We start from the raw sequence: 17201 nt of genomic DNA on the forward strand, positions 1-17201 counted from the left end.
TAGTTTAAACAAACATCTTTCAGTGTGGTCTAAGCATTCTTGAAGCTTTTTCCAGGCATGAACACAGAATCAGAATTAGACAGCTTTGCAACTCCCTTTCATTCCTTTTTAAACCTATATCAGTCATGCTAAAATGTAGACCTTCTAGTGACCAGTACTTGGTTCAAATATATTCTTTGCAATTAGCTGCAGGCCAGCAACACCTTTTGAGTGAAGCCTGATAGCAAGTTACTGGGACTCTAATTTTACATCTGATTATTTACCACCCTTTTTTCAGTGTCTCTTCTAACTTAACTTCCTCTTCTTTGCTACATGTAAAAAGAAATTTTAATGTTATGTTTCTCATCATTGAAAAGAACAATAAATAAGTATGATAATTATAATTATATGTAAATTATCCTTATATTTATGTGTGGTTTTTTATTATTCATTTGCATTATTATTTATTTGGTATTCTACATGCCTCCTAGTTATCCATATATACTTTGCATTATTGAATGGGTTCTATGCTAAATTTACAGCTTGGGTTCAACATATCTTATACTAGGACCCAGTTAACCTAAAAAAATAAGTCCTTGAGTTGACTGTGTTTCTCTTCCACAAAGATAGCAGATGGAAATGATCTTACACTGAGATGAAAAATCAGCACCTGCTAGGGAAAGAGTGGAGAGCAAATTTAAAGTATGCCAACTGGATAACTAAAAGTTCTGGAAATTTACATATTAAAAATGTGAAAGTTACAGAAAGTTAATTGCCTTCCCTTGGCAACCAACCGGCAGATGTTCTAAGTCATATAAGAGTAACAAAAGGAACACAATGTAAAGCCTTTTAAAAAATAATGTTAATAATATCTGGGGGAGAATAAGATGAACTGAAAGTAATAGATTAAGCCTACAGGCTGGCAATTACAACTGTATATTAGCCTGCTACCTAGAAACATACAAAAAATAGAGTGAAAGTAAATGGAAATAGTGTGTATTTCCTCATAATGATGTGAAATTTTATTACTGATTTTTTCTACCTCCAAGCAAATCACTAGTGACATTTAACACAGGCAACACATTTTTTTACATCAGTTCCAAGACCTATGAATAAAGTAACTACTTTTTATGGCATACTGAAGTCTGTACCTGAGATTAATTATAAGTACCACTACCACTTGTTGCTTAGTATTTCTAAATTAGTTAATGCAATCATCTCATTAGCTCAGTTTTAGCAAAATATGTAATTATATATCACATCCGCTCCTATGTGTAAACACATTAGTGTGGAGCACAACTAACATCTGATCTCAAACAGACAAAAGGACTTCAAAGAAAACATAGAGTAAGAAGAAACATCAAACAGGGAAGAAGGCACATCAGAAATCAATCAGAAAATAGCAATAAAATATTTCTTATCTATGACATTGCAGCAGTTAGCTAGAAGTAAATCTAAGTAGTGTGCTAATGAAGTTCACAGACAATTTTTATATCTCTGAGGTTAGAAATGTATTGAAAATGGGGATAAACAGGTAGAGTTGCATAAAATAGTGGTGTAAGAAAGTAGCCACTAATATATCTGAAGACTACCACTTCAAAACTCAAATGATAAAGGAGAAAGGACATTGGTAAGGCTTGCCATTTCTACTAGGAGTAATAGCAGAGAGCTCATTAGCAGTAATTTTTTTGCAGTTTGAGACCTGAGAGAGACCATCGTAACCATGAATGTGGAGGAAGTTTGTTAGGGAAAGATGATGAGACTTTTTATCATTGGAATTCCACCTAAAACATTGCATTCATTTGTAGTCTTAGCTGTAATACGACTGAGGAAATGGGAGTTGTTCTGAAAAGACCAACACTATTCTTTCAGAGTGGTTAATGAAACGCAACTTTACAGGTAATACTTGTGCAATTAGCAAAGTGAACTAAATTGAGAAAATTTGAGTGATTCCCATGAATAAATGAACAGGATGTTTTTAACTCAATAGGAGGAAAAATCTTCTTTTGGGAGTGTAAATTCAGTAACAGGATAGTCTGCAGGGTAAAAAAGGTAGAAACTTGCTCAACACTTGCAGAAGAATAGTAGAAAAAGTTTTAGAAAATAATACTTCGTTCAAAAATGATAGATTACTTAATAAAACATTCCTCACAGTTATAGTTTGGATTAAAGAAATGGTAAGTCTCTCATACGCAGACGAGAAATTATCATTCCATAATATGGGATGATACTGAAAAATTTTGGTGAACTCTTGAGAAAAATACAAGGGTTGTGATTATTGATCCTATTTCTGAAGAGCTACAGCTAACTTATTGAAGTTCATCAGCTAAAAGTTTTCTAAAATTGTTCTCAAGTCAAGGAAGATTCAATTGCGAATTCATTTGATATACAAGTTGTGTTGCTACAGCCAGTCTGTCCACATTATTAACTGGACATGACCTACCGGTCATTAGCAAAATAAAGTCCAGAGCACTTGATGCCATATGCCCATATATCAGTTTGTTTCATAGAGTTTATGAGTAAACTCCACACTGGGAGTGTTGAAGTGAATTATTGCTAGATAAATGCATTTCTTATACCTCTAGGTTTAAACAAAAACACACACAGAAACAAACAAACGCAGCAAAACAAACATGCAAAGAACTCAAGATCACCATGATCTCTGCCAGTCAAGTTCTATTATTTCTGGTTGTTCACTATCATCAATTACATTCTGGATTTTATATGCAAGCAGTTGAAAGGAGTCCAGAGCATACGCCACTGGAGGGAGTATGTTGCAATTGTAGAAACTTCCTTACAAAAAAATTCCTTTTTATTCTCAAGACCTCCCACTCTATGACTAATCAAAATACTTTCATGCAACAAATTCAAAAATGCTTTCTAAATATGGCATAATAAATTTCATCACAACTATAACTATGGATACTGAAATAATTAACATGGCTTTTTATTCATGCTCCATAAGTGATCCCATTTTTCCCCAGGTTACCTGTTTCTACATCGTCTTTTGCATCTCATTTTAGTTTTGCTATGACCTAGATGAGGAACTAAAGATCTCATGTTATTTATACCTAAGTCTAGTCCTTATTTATTTTCTAATGAACAGATCTGTAAATACGTTGGGCTTTTCCCAGAAACTCAATAACCCTTTCATAAAATACTGGACGTAGTCTCTGATTTTTTTTGAGATAGCTAATTTCCACATCTTCAGTGATGTGTATGAACTGTTTCGACTTTATAAATTCTCTTTTGGTCCCTCTAATTTCCCGTTAACAACAGACAGAAGTTCATTTCACACACCACTAAAGCCTTCCCTCATAAAAATATCTCTATTTGATACATGCCTGAGGTACGCTTTGAACAAGGAATAAATCCCATACATGCTCCATCTTCTCAAATACTTTCTTTGACCATAGCTCTCTTAAAATTAAAGTCCAGGTGAGTCATTGGCTTGTTCCTGATCCAAAGCACCTACAAAAAACTACATTTCTTTCTTCATCCCAAAGGCAAACTAATATGAAGGATTTAAGATTATGTATACCATACACAGGGCATCAGTCCAAGCTTAAACAGAGATCCACCAGGTGTGCCTTCCAAATAGAATTAAAAAATCGTATAGATATTTTCCAATGATAAAATTAACTCCTGTACAAAACAAAGTAATGTTCTTGTTAGTTCGGGTACTTTAACTAATTAGCATAGAATACAGGAAAAGATGAAAGAATTTCATTTTTAGCCGTAGGATGCATCAAACCTTTTGAAGGGATCATGCTACATGTATTAGATCATATTGTCAGATATTTATTACCCAAGGAAACACAATATTCCCACAGTCCCACAATTTATTGTAACTTTACACATGACAGTTTATTTTAGTAAGCGTTCCTCTCATGAACAGAAAAGAGTGTTAATCATATCCATAATATTTATTTTCTTAATTTTACCTAGAAAATTATTTAGTCTGTCAATTTTAGCATAATTTCAGTAAGATATTACCCCTTTAGAAAAGAAAAAAAAAAGAAGAAAAAAAGGAAAATACCTTTTATTAGATGATACTCTGTGCTTCCACTGTCAAAATGTTTTTGAAAATAGTATTCATATTCATAAATTAAAGTCATAACAGTAACTCATCTAAAGACTTTAGCATAAATTATAATTAAATTTTCCATTGCAGGAAAAGCTACACTTCCCATGAATTCCAGACTGAGTCAGAAGTTTTGTGAAAGGTCAGGGTTGTTTGTATTTCATTGATGTATGTATGAGATTTTGTATCTCATTTTATGTATCTCTCTTTTTTGAGAACTGTATATATTTAAAAAAAAATCTTAAACAGTATGCTTTAAATTTATAAATACATGGTTCACAAGAACTCTGCAGTACACTGTCTTCAAAATTAAGAGTTCTGGCATCAAAATTATTCCTGAATAGATATTGCATGTATTTCTGTATTATGCAGTTCCTAGCACAACAAATATTTGATGCAGCCATTAGAGGTCTCTGGCAGTGTTAGACATGTAGTTAAGTACAAATCACTAGAGGAAAGCTTCTCTTCCATTACTAAACGCAGTCAGATACAATTTTGCTACCTCTGCCATAGAAGGACATAGACTGATCCACATGATACAAAGACTGAGGTTCATTCTCTTCTGGTGAAGAATAATTCTTCAGATGATGTTTCTAACCATTAGATTGATTTTACTGTAAGAGTAGTAGATACTTTTTAATCCTTGTTTTCCTACACAATTCTCTAACACATAATTTTCGGAGCAGTTTATGATATTCTTACAGAATTGCAATTTACAACACAGGATTCAGGGATGCATGAGGATATCATGATTAATCATGGTAAAACTGCTCTCTGACCAAATTGCTCCAGCAGTATCACTTAAAATCTCTAGGCTACATGAGTTAGAACACAAGAAGGCTTCCATTCTGCTCTCCTATAAATAGAGTTTGAATATTTCTTAGTTATTGTAAATTACTAGAGTAATTTTCAATATTTTCTGATATCTACCTTTTAAGCAAGGAAAACTTTGAAAAACAATGTCTGTGTAAAGATCAATTTATCAGTTTGGCTTACTATCAGTGATAAAAGGGGAGACAAGGATAAAACTTTACAAGCAATTTCATGAGGAAGTATATTTTCTACCTCATGTTCAAGTATTTTGACAGCCACTAACGAGGGAATATCTTACAACTTTCCATCACTGTTTAGAACTTTGATCGGTGACGTTGCAGTGGTTTTTTGCACACCTGTTTCCCTATATCTTGGATTCCTTTTCTCAAAGCACAGGAAGTTACACATAAATTATATCACTGATCCATGCAAGCAAGTATAATATACAGATATTTGCTGAAGTGCATGATCCATGTATTTTTGCACCAGGAGTAATTGGTTCCATTAAATATCCCTTTTCTGTGATTTCTCTTTGTAGTGAAATAAGATGCAAAACATGATATAAATGGTAAAAAAACCCAACAAAAAAAACCAGAACAGTCTCTTGGTTCTTCTAAAAATAAATAACTTAAACTTCGTTAATCCTAAAAATATATCTTCAGAGATATACATCTTTATTATGTCTAGATTTACGTGAGTTATACTGTGGCAACATTTGCCTGGCTAGCACTCCATTAAGGCATTGTCCATGTGCAAGACCCAGATACCCATACATACATTGTTTAACTGAATTAGCCACATTGGTGTTCATTAAATTCCTTTTCAAATGGCAAAACCAAAAACATTCTTTAACAAGTTAGCAAACACAAATATTTCCCAAATAGATTAAATGAATGCAGTAACTAGCACCTAAGTTATACATTATCTATTTGATATTAGATCACTGTTTTCACCACCCAACCACCAAAGAACTCTTTCAAGTTCAAACTCAAGATGCTTATGAAGAATAACAAGTTCGTCAAAGGTTTAAGATTAAATAATAGTATGGACTAACTGTGATAGCAAGCAGATAAAGTACCAAACTACCACAATTAATAGGATTAAAATCATTGTATGATGAATAATTCTTTCTTTGTAAGGATGTTATCTGAAAAGAGGACAAATATTTACACATTAACAGAATGTATATATTTCATATTTATGGGAAGTTTTAAAAATATAGAAAAATATGAAACTGTACCAGCAATTAGTATTTTCACATCCATTTTTCAGGAATATAAACAAGAACCAAAGTGTGTAATGTTCAATTGTAATACGATTGCTACTATTGCTAATCATATTTAACACTGGAGTTCAACATACTACTAAATGGAAATTTATATTGAAATCAATAACAAAATCCCATTGATTTAATAGACCCAAGTTTTAACTACTGGTAACAACACAAATAACTTATGGTTTATATTCAGAACAAGTACTTTTCATAGAGCACAAGTGATAAACACTACCATTTTAATCACAATTCCTGCCAAATTAAAAAAATTTGTATCTTAGCATATTTCTGAGTGAGATCAGAATACAGATGGCATGGTTTGGACAATTTCTTTTCTTCAAATCTGCACAGGGTCCAGGGTCACAAGTTTGTCCTGGGAAATGTCATACATAGTGAAGAAATTCCCACAAACATGGCTGTTTGAAGAAGCCAAAGCAATAATAATATGGAAGTCTCCTCTCCTACTCACACATCAGTGGGAAAACATTTTACTTTCAATAATGTTTTCCACTTGTTTTATTTCAGTCTCCATTTAGATTCTGCACATTTCAGCAAGAGGGGTTCACAACTGGAAGTTGTTTCAAACTTTTCACTTCTTGGAGGTTTATTGGGATTTTGGGAGAAGCTGTTCATAACACTGGGCATAGTTGGAAGCTGAACCCATATCTGCATTCACAGCTTTGACACAAGCGCACAGAACCTGTGGGTAAGGGAGGAAGGACGGAAGAAAACATTATCAGGAATGATAATTCTGAAACATATGATATGAATACGGATTCTTCTTTGGGCAGCCTTCTTTTAGGCATGGACTTCTTATATTGGCTGGTTCCTGGATGCTGGGGGGTAAAGTATGCCACTATATGCACCACGCACACACAAAGAAAAAAAAATATATATATATAAAAGGCTATGAGCTTTGGTGCCTATAGGAAGAAAATTCCCTTGTACCATAAAAAGGGGTCTCTTCATTCCATAAGAGAGATCAGTACCTCAGAGGAGGCTAGAATTAAGGCAAAGACAAGCCTGTGGACACAGAGATGTGGCTCCATGTTTTTCCCACTTTTAAATCTAATGGATCTTTTAAACAAAGCCCTGCACCTGTAATTTGTTATCCAAGTGGAGGCTTCTACTCAGTTAGCAAGACCCCTTCAGTAATAAAATCTACTTGCTAGAAATAGGGCTCATGAAATTTTTACATGTTCACCATATATAAGTATTTGCACAGCACAACACACACGTACAATACACGCACAAACATGCACACACACAAATTTATAGATAGAGGTTGTATATATGTGCATATGCAAAGAGACAATATTGAAACCATATTAGACTTGAAGTGTTACCTGCTTGTCAGAACCATGTAAACTACTATCTACACAGTACATATTGAAACTCAACTTTAAGATTTTTTATTTTATATACAGTTCATTTTCTCTGGAAATAAAATATCTAAATACAGACAGACTGTAGTAATGTTGTATATGTATAGCTGTCAACAATACTTTAGCTGAATAATGCTTTGTACATAGTTCTGTCTTTTAATGAGTTTACAGCTACATTGATAAAATGGATTCCTCATTTCCCTTGATTGTTTTAACCAATAACAAGCAGAGAGACAATTACAAGTTAATATTAATAAGCAGCTCAAATAACACTGGTTAAATTATGTACAATACAAACCATTCATACAAATGAAGAACTAGGATATTGAATTTGTTACAATATTTTGTAATAAAGATAAGACCAGCCCACTTATAACTTACATGTTCTCCGCCAGGCATTTTCCTTCTTAGAGATCAATAGCAGTTTTTAAGTAACTCGGTTGGCCTAAAACTCAAACAAGTTTAAAGAATCAGAGCTTAAGAGTCAGAGAAACATGAAACCAGTATGTCTGCTCACATGTAAATTCCAAATGTTTGCCCATCTTTACTAGGAGAGGCTCACGTCCACAGAAAAGAGCACCTAACACCACCTCGAATGTGCCTACTGTATGCTGGAAAAAGTCATGACGCTTTGCTGTGTTCATATAATAGGAAATACTGAGCTCTAGACACACATTTTTCCCATTTTAACAAGTATTTACTCCTACAGTATGTTTACCAGTACAGCTACTTCAAGCAGTAGAATGCATGAGTGGGGATTATTGATTGGCAGGTACTCGAGGACTTTCAAGGAGATTTCCATAACAGTCTGCGTTAGAAACCTTGTTCTGTCTAGTTAATCCGATTTTGCTTGATGAGAAGTTATCCTTAAATTTTAGACATGAGACAATGAAAGCTTTCTTAATAGGAATCTCAGTAATGTGCACTGAAAAGTATGTGTGTCTCTGTGTATGTGTATGGTTTTATTTCAAATCCATAGTGATTTACACCTAGATTGATACATGGAGCTGACTGGGCAAAAATTACATTAGATGTTTTCCACTAACATATTTGCAGCCATTTGACAGGCAGCAGCAGCAGGTAGACACATTCCAGGCAATAGATGTGGCCTTCCTCCTTGAGGTTACAGACCTGCATACAACCTCTTATTCCCCAGCTTCAGTCTCAGACAGAAGTTGGTCCTCACCCTGATGGGAAGTAGGGTGTGTCACTGTGGTAGTTGTAATCAGGACACACCTTCTGTACTAGTTTATAATCTGTACTATAAAAGGAAATGTAAATACAGATTACTTTAAAGGGCTTGGAGCAGAGCCATGATACGTGGCTCTGGGTCTGCTCCTGATAACAGGTTTTTGAAGGGTCATAGTTGCAGAGTGTGTTCTTGGTAGCCTTGTCAACCTTTTCATACTCGATTCGACAGTTAAAGGACTTGGAATCTTGGCATCAATCACGTGTCTGTTGTGCCAAGTCCAATTCCACTATTTTTTAGGGGGCACTAGGCTCACAGATACATGTCCCTTGACCAGTGGAAGTTATGCCTGAAGTAAACACTAATGTCCCATTACCATGGTCAAACGATTTTCCCTGTTTAATAGATTTAACTTCACAGTCTTGATGTTGGAATGAAATCTCCCCAGCCAAACATTTCTTAAATTTCCCAGTCTTGACAATGGGTCGTCTCTTTGCTCTGGGTCGAGGCTCTTGCAATCTGTGGAGTTCCTCAGCCAGTCCCAGAGATCTTGCTCAGATAAGTTCTGGAGCATCATATCGCAGGTCCAATCTGTATCATTTGCTCTTTCCACGAAAGTCTGTGACAGCAGTCGGCTGAGGGACAAGTCTTGCTACTTTCTGTCCAATATGTGCTTCAGTGTGGATTGAGCTTCCTGATTTTAGTAGTGCTGTTTCTTCCATTTGTTAAATTTGCACAGGTAACCTGAAAAAGAAGGGAAGAAGGAAAAGATATATTGAGATATGAAATGCTACCACTTGAGACCAAAATGACCAGATTTCAAATCATAGGGAATTTTTTTTTTTTTGAGAAATTAAATTATATCTCTCTACTCAGTAACCAAACCAGAAACGTCTATTTTCCTCTATTTCTGAGGAGTTATTACTTAATTCTTCTTTGCCAGTGTTTACACTGCCCTTCAGATTTAATCCCAAGACATTCAAAATATTCTCCTGTTATGATATCTGTAAGTGATGAGTACGTAATGAATTACTACAAAAACAAGGTACATAGCCTTGTCATCCTAGGTCTTTATGTGGCTGGTATGGGGCATCTCAGAGTGAAGCATTCTGGCTTGAATGTTCTCTCTGCAAAGCGGCTATGTTCTCCACTATCAGTCACATTAATTTTTTTTTGCTGCCCCTAGTGTCCACTGTCAGGGTGCTGTCTTGGTGGTGCCAGCCTGACCATGCTCAGAGTCCATGTCATTATGAATCTAATAAGAGTAATATAATTTTCCCTACTCCTTTATGAGTACACACTGGTCTGTGTTCTTTACGGGACCCTCAGTCACAACTACAAAATAAAGAATAATGAAAATTTTAATGAGTTTGGCATCGACAGCTGTACATACTGTGTAATCCACCTCAATTAATACAGGAGGAGTCACAGTCTTTCTTATAGTCCCTTACAGACTAGCTACTGATTTGCCTTGTCTGTATCTAGTATGACGTGCATTTCTCCTTCCTTGCTTCATTTCTTTTTTCACCATTTCCTCCCCAAATCAAATAGTGATCTGTGTAAGACAGAAAGCCTTTTGTGTACTTACAAGAAAAATAAGGCCACCACCAATTTAAAAGTACCAATAAAAAAAACTTGCAAAATCACATTAAAAGAAGACAAAGTCTTGCCCAATTTCCTACAAAATCATATATTTCAGACATAGTTTTGTCACAAAATTTACTGTCAGAGCAATTTGTCTACTTATATTTTTTCTCTTTGCCTTAATTGAGTGGAAAACAGAAAAACAGATGCGGCTCGCAGCTGTCTAACATGCAGCACTGGCAGGAGCTCTGATGGAGTGTTGCAGGGAGTGCTGGAATTGGGTGGGGTAGCGGGGTGGATGGAACGTGACTGACCACATTATTCCATTCCCTCTGAAAATTTTCACACACACACTGCCCCTATTCTAACATTTGCCGGCTCGAAGAGGCCATCACATTTTCTTATTCCCTTTTCACAGCTACATATGAGATTCTGAATATGCCTCCTTTATTCCTCTGATTTACATGCTTCTATCATGCTTGCAGTTATATCTTTCGCTTCACTTAGAAATTAATTGAGTGCATTCCCTTCCCAGGAAACCCACTGGAACCAGATATATTTAAATCATGTTCCCTCCCTAATGGTACAACTGCAGGTATATGTCACAGAGGAAATCTATCATAGCATGGCCTTTTCATTTCCTAAAAATTCTGAAACTGAAGCATGCTTTCATTAACTTCAGTAGTTTTTCAAGGTCAGTTGAAGGCATATACATAAAATCAGTCTAAATTGTCTTAATACACTGATTAGATAGGAGGTATGCCCCCAGCCTTTTACAGTAAATAAATAGATAATTAAATCTGTCACACCCACATTATACCTCCCCAGTGCATTTCAAGTTGGTGGGTCAGTAAGGATAATAGATAAAATATGGGTTTAATTCAGGATTTTGCCAAAGATATTACTTCTTCCTCTTTTGAATGGACAGAAGGATTAAACACAGACTAGCATTTCGATAGCCAGTTCATAGTTGCATTTAAGCATCAACACAGTGAGCCAGGAGAGAAGCTGTAATAAAATGCACTGATGGTGCACTGGTTAATGAAGCAGCAATGAAAATGTCACAGGAAGGGAGAAAGAGACTCAGAATATATCTTTTTTCTGTGGCATATGGGGAAAGAGGGAAAATAAGAAAAGAAATGTGGTTAAAAGGAAAAATGTGCCTGTCTAGCATGAATCTGTCAACATGCTATGAATCTAAGCAGTTAGCCAGCAGAGCTCTTAATCTGTAGGTAGGATACAGACTGCTTATCACTGTAATTTTCTTTGCTCACAGTGGTTTTTTAATCTTTGTTTTCCTTTCTTCATCTTCAATCATCTTCATCTTCAATTATTTACGTTTCATAGGATTACACTACAACTTCCATGTAACAAGATGCAAGAGTATAAAGCCTTTAAAAGAGGTGTCTCTTTTTTTCAGATATATAAAACTGAACATTCAGGAAAGGAAGGAGATATTTTCTGAAATGATTGCTGACTGATCCAATACATTGAATAACATTGAAAAAGGTTTTTTGAAAGCCAGCAATTTCATGTGAATAGACGATTTAGATTCCATGCATTCTATACGCTTCATACCTGATCTAACAGATACAATTGATTGTTACTGACATCGATTTTGTAATCCTGAAAGACTTCTGGTCATGCAGTTAGCCCCGAGACCTCTGTTTGCGATTTTCAGTGTGGATAACGGCTATATTCATGATTAAGGCCTGAACCTGCCCTCCCGAGTCAAGTGTCTGTGTAAGCACTAAAAAAACAGCCCACAAGGGTTAATAAAAAGCACTATAATTCATTTTTCTTCGCTAACATTTTCCAACCAACTGCTTTCTTATATACTGTTAGTATACTATGTGCTGTAGAAAGTAGCTATATGTATCCTCAGAGACTCACACACCCAATAACACAGAGCATTGCGGTGTAATAGAATTTCTGCAAATGCAGCAGTTTTTTCACATGAACTGATCCACAATTTTCTTTGATCTCTCTTTTCAAACGCAAGGCTGCGATAATACAGGAAAGAGTGTACAAATGCATGAGATTTTGCACTTAGTAGTGTGAAACTGAAACATAGACCTATTCTAGTGGTGCATGGAAAAAGAGCCAATTTCAAGTGGATAATAAAACAGTCAGGCAGCCTAAATTCTATAGAGGTTTTTTTGTCCTCTTCCTTGAGGGTATCTGCATATAGTTCAGAAACTCTCATACTCTACCTCATAAATTAGTTCACTATAACCAGTTGCCTTCTTTTTCCACAGCAAAGTGTCACTTCTGTAATGAAACATCAGGGAAGTTTGGCCCACTTGTAATGGCTCTAGCTAAGATAGAGTCATTTTCTTTATAGGAGCTCATACAGTGGCTATGGTTGAGACTTTTGACCTACATGCTGACAGCATGCTCATGTTCTAGCTCTGGCTGAACAGAGTTTTCCCAGCATCAAGGCCTTCTATTTGTTCTCTTGGCCCCTCAAGTGAATAGACTGGGGAGGTGCACAGGGATTGGGAGTGGACACAACTGAGCAGAGAATTGAATTAACCAAAGATATATTCCATAATATGTAATATCGTGCTTAGCAATTAAAAGAAGGGTAGGTTTAGAGGGGGTTAGCCATCTTTTGTTCAGAAATTGATCTGGTCCCCCTCTACCCCAGGGAGTTAGTGAGCATTGACTTTGCATCACTTGTTCTGGTTTGTTCTCTTTCTCTTCTCACTTCTCTTTCTCTTCTCTTTCTCTTCTCTCCCACTTATCCTTCACTTATTAAGTTTTCTTTATCTCGACTCACAAGTTTTCTTGCTTTTATTCTTCCATTCCTCTTCCCCTGTCCCATAAGGGAAGGTAGAAAAGTAAGCAAAGACCTGTGAGCTGCCTAGCTGCCCACCAGTGTTAACCCACAACCCCACTGCAGTGCCATAAAATCAATGTTCCAAGAGGGCTGAGTAGGGGGATTTCCTCTGTGACTGCATAGCTAGAACTGGATTGAATGATGATGATGGCAAAAATGTCCATATGAAAGATAGTAAAGGAGCAAAAAGATCCAGAAATGCTTATCCAAGGGTGCGAATGTCATTGGAAAAGCAATCAATTAAGCATGACAGATTGACATTTGGTTCTGGTCTTGTACTTTTAATAGAAAGTACAGATTTCCACTACCTAGTAAAGTCTACTGATATCCAAAAAGTACCAGGAGCTGACTGCTTGGTAGCTATTTTCCTATGAATAATGAATAATGAAAAATTGCTATTCCATTTCTTCTGCTTCTTCTGTGAAGAAGCAAAGACAGTGGTTTCACTGGACACAATATCCCAAAGCATCATTAAAAAAGACAGAAATTGATCTGTAATAAATTTTTAATCCATTAAAATAGAATACTCCATTCATTCTCTATTCTTTGTTTTGAGGGTGAAAATTTTTTTGGAACTGTGTTTACATCATTAAACACTTTTAATGAATATATGTAGTTCTTTTAGGACTTCTTAAAGGATAGGCAGGTTTATTTGTATCAGAAATTTTGGAATTCTCTTTCAAGACACTGAGCCCTGAATGCTTTGTCAGGTCAAACCTGAACATTTGGAGCAGAGAAAATGAAATTGAAAAGGATCTTGGGAATCCATGAAGGTGTAAGTGATGACTTAGGCCCTCTTTTCAGTTTAAAATCAACCATAGGTATATTAACATTAATTTAAGGCTGATCAATTTAGAGATTAAAAAAATTAGTAATTAAAAAAGCTACAGAATGCCTCTTGATTTCTCACTCTTTCCTTTTATTCTAGCTCTATTACAGTTCATTACCTATAATTATAGTATTGGTTTAGAAATTATGCATTTATTTCCTCCAAATGTGTGACTACTTAGGGCAAACGAAAATATAACAAACAATCTAATACTCAGGGTGGAAAATCTCTCTCTTCAGGTAAATAACTAATCAAAATCAAGATTGTTTTTGCTGGCATAACACTGCAAGAACTTGGCAGCACTGTGTTTGCATATGCTCTGTATAAAAGAATTCAGAATTTTCTTTCCTCAGTAAGATAGATAACAACACACGTTAAAAAGTACTGATGGACATCATAGTAAGCTGAACCATTATCGAGTCAGGACAGCACTCAGAAGGTTCTCAATGAATCCCATGTCCTCATATTAATCCTGCTTATGCAATGGATGAAGGAAAATCTGGTTTACTGTTCTACCTCAGATCAATTTTTCTTCCTATACCTGTCTACACATTGTACAAAGTTACAGCAGCATTTAAATATTTATTTAATTAATAATTCCAGACAAGTCAAATTCAATGTTCTACAGGAATTTGATGATAAACAAAGAACCTGAGAATGCAAGTTGATGGAGATATGATTATAATAAGGGGGTGGAGGAGGTGTAAACACACTGAAGGACTTGTACCTGTTGCAAACTGACACTTTTCAAAAGGGAGGACATAAACAAAAACCCACACATATTAATATTTCACAGAAACAAACCTCTCTGGTTTTAACTTACAAGCCTTTTGCTGCATGACATGAAAAAATTAAGGATGTGAGTGGTCAATCAAAAATGCAACTCAGCTGAGTCTGAAAAATGGAACAGTAACTCCTGATCTACTGTGTTAAATGAGAACGCAAAAGTGGCTATGCAGGATCAAACCAAAGGCTCATTTAGAAAAATCTTCTCTCCAAAAACAACTGTAAGAGATTCCTGGAGAAGAGCAAGAACATGGCCTCCTAAGTTCTTCCCAGCTGTCAATTCTAGTTTCCGCTGCTAGGTATTGTTTCAGTAACTCTCAGTAGACTGCTCTTCTGTGCATTTGCTCACTCTGACCCTTTGTAAACTTTTAATCTTCACAATGTACTTCAGGAATGAGTTCCACAGCTCTATTTCCTCATGCAGTTTGTTTTCAACCTTGCTCCTGAAGCCCTTGGAGTACTTTTCATTCTCCAGACCGAAAATTCAGGCTCTATCCAAATTTCCCATGCTCCTCCTTACTTTTCTTTACTGCTACACATTAAACTTTTTTTGTATAAATACCAGTGAGTGGAAAATTTTATGACTTCTAGCTACATACAGCATCCTACTTCTAGCTCACTAGTACATGTCTCAGGTGTATCCATTCATAACAGTAAACAAATATTGATCACTTTTCCAGCCCCGACCCTCCTGGGCCACACAAATAATCCTTGTACATAAACAATTCTATACCTATACCTTTGAATTTCCTTTTTGTCCTTCTCTGAAGCCCACTTGGTTCCACTCCCAGTTCTGTCTTTAAAATGAGGAGACCAGAATGGAGCATGGTATCCAAGATGTGTCAGAGCCATGGTCCTGTATGATGGCAAATATGGTCTTCCACTATTAGTTCAGTCTTTTTTCTTTACTAATTCATAATATTTTATTTGGGTTTGATCATTAATGAGCACTGAACTGATGTTTGTATGAAACCAACAACACTAAAATTTTAATCCTAATTATACATGGAACTGGGATTTATATTTACAATATGTTTCACATTACTTGGGCTACCACAGAATTTCATTCCAGAATTTACTGCCTATTTACTATTCTAGTAAGATCTCTCTGCCGTTCCTCCCTATTGGATCTTATCTTCTCTACTATGAGATATTTTGTCATTAACAAACTTTCTAACTCACCTTTCCCCAGTCCTTTACAAAAATGTGTTGAACAGCAGAGGTCCTTGCTCAGAGCCCTGCAGAATTGTTGTGGTGAGATCCTTTCATTATTGACCACAGAAAGAGAGGCATTTGAAGTTTTCAATAATGCTTTCTAAAGTAATCACTTGGCATAAAAAATCACTTCAGCATAACAAATATAATTTGTTGGCACAGAAAACAGAGGCAAGGTAATATTTTTTACTGTCTTTAAGTTAGGAAATTGAACTTAAGATACATTGTTACTAATTTTTGTAGAACTTCCTTAGGATTCGTAAAATTCAGATTAATACTATCAACTGCGCTCAGCTCAGCTTTAAATTCTGTATTTTTCTTGGTTTAATCTATGAGTTATCATTCTTGTTTCAAATGGCCCTTGTTAAAACAAAAATGTGGCTACCTGAGTTTTTTCATCATTCACACAACAGCAGTTATGCAAGATGAGAAAGCTGATATAAATTCAGCTGACAACAGCTGATATAAATCCAGTAAAATCTGACATCATTGAAATGAGAACGCCTATATCAGTTGATATCTCTTTGCAATCTGACTAAGAATCAAAGACTAATTAGAAAATTTTCACCCACAGAAAGATGAGGGCACTTATAAACCAACACTGGGGTTTTTTTGGAGCCATTATAATTCTTAACAGTTGTTATCATAAAATATTAAGATATTGCAGTGGCTGCTCTGCAAATGAATAAAAACTAGCAAAAGTTACAATTTTGCAGTGCTTTCTACACAAGGTAAGTTGCCTGTATAAATAGACCTGAAAACTAGGAAGTCTCAAATAATTTTTAGGAAATACAAAGGTGATAAAGCTCCTTAAGTATTGGTTCCCATAAGAATACTTAGAACTAACATATAGAATTTTGCTTTTGAGTTTTCATTTTCTCTCCTTTGCATTCTTGTGGACTTAGATTGTAATTACAGAGACATTCTTCTTCTGGTAGCAGAAGATATTTTCTCTTCTCCTCCTTTTTTCTCTGCTTCATTCTTCCGGTGCTGGCCCTCTCAGCTGTGGCAGTCAGCTTTTTGAAGATAAGACTTTCTTTATCCTTTCACAAATTTTTGGAGCGTAAATCAGACTCGGAATTAAAACATCCAGACTCCTATATCTGCCTGGAGAAGACTGGGGACTTTTAACCAGGAACAAAAAAACACAGATCCACAACAGGAAGTGATGAAAAGCCAGCCCCTACAAAATGTTCCACCCTTTTTCTAGGTGAAGATAGGC

General features: G+C 35.6%; 1 protein-coding gene across 1 annotated transcript in view; it reads right to left on the bottom strand.

Annotated features, from left to right (window-relative positions):
• Window positions 1–7538: 7538 nt before the first annotated feature.
• Window positions 7539–17201, bottom strand: part of NXPH1 (neurexophilin 1) — a 140641-nt gene continuing 130978 nt past the window's right edge. Inside the window, 8 exon segments of the mRNA XM_032711833.1 lie at window positions 7539–9123; window positions 9126–9169; window positions 9171–9240; window positions 9243–9286; window positions 9288–9312; window positions 9315–9409; window positions 9411–9440; window positions 9442–9467. Of these exon segments, the coding sequence (XP_032567724.1) occupies window positions 8717–9123; window positions 9126–9169; window positions 9171–9240; window positions 9243–9286; window positions 9288–9312; window positions 9315–9409; window positions 9411–9440; window positions 9442–9467 (741 nt within the window). The 3' untranslated portion in view covers window positions 7539–8716.

The sequence above is a fragment of the Chiroxiphia lanceolata genome, chromosome 1 (assembly GCF_009829145.1).
Source record: "Chiroxiphia lanceolata isolate bChiLan1 chromosome 1, bChiLan1.pri, whole genome shotgun sequence".
Classification (NCBI taxonomy): Eukaryota; Metazoa; Chordata; class Aves; order Passeriformes; family Pipridae; genus Chiroxiphia; species Chiroxiphia lanceolata.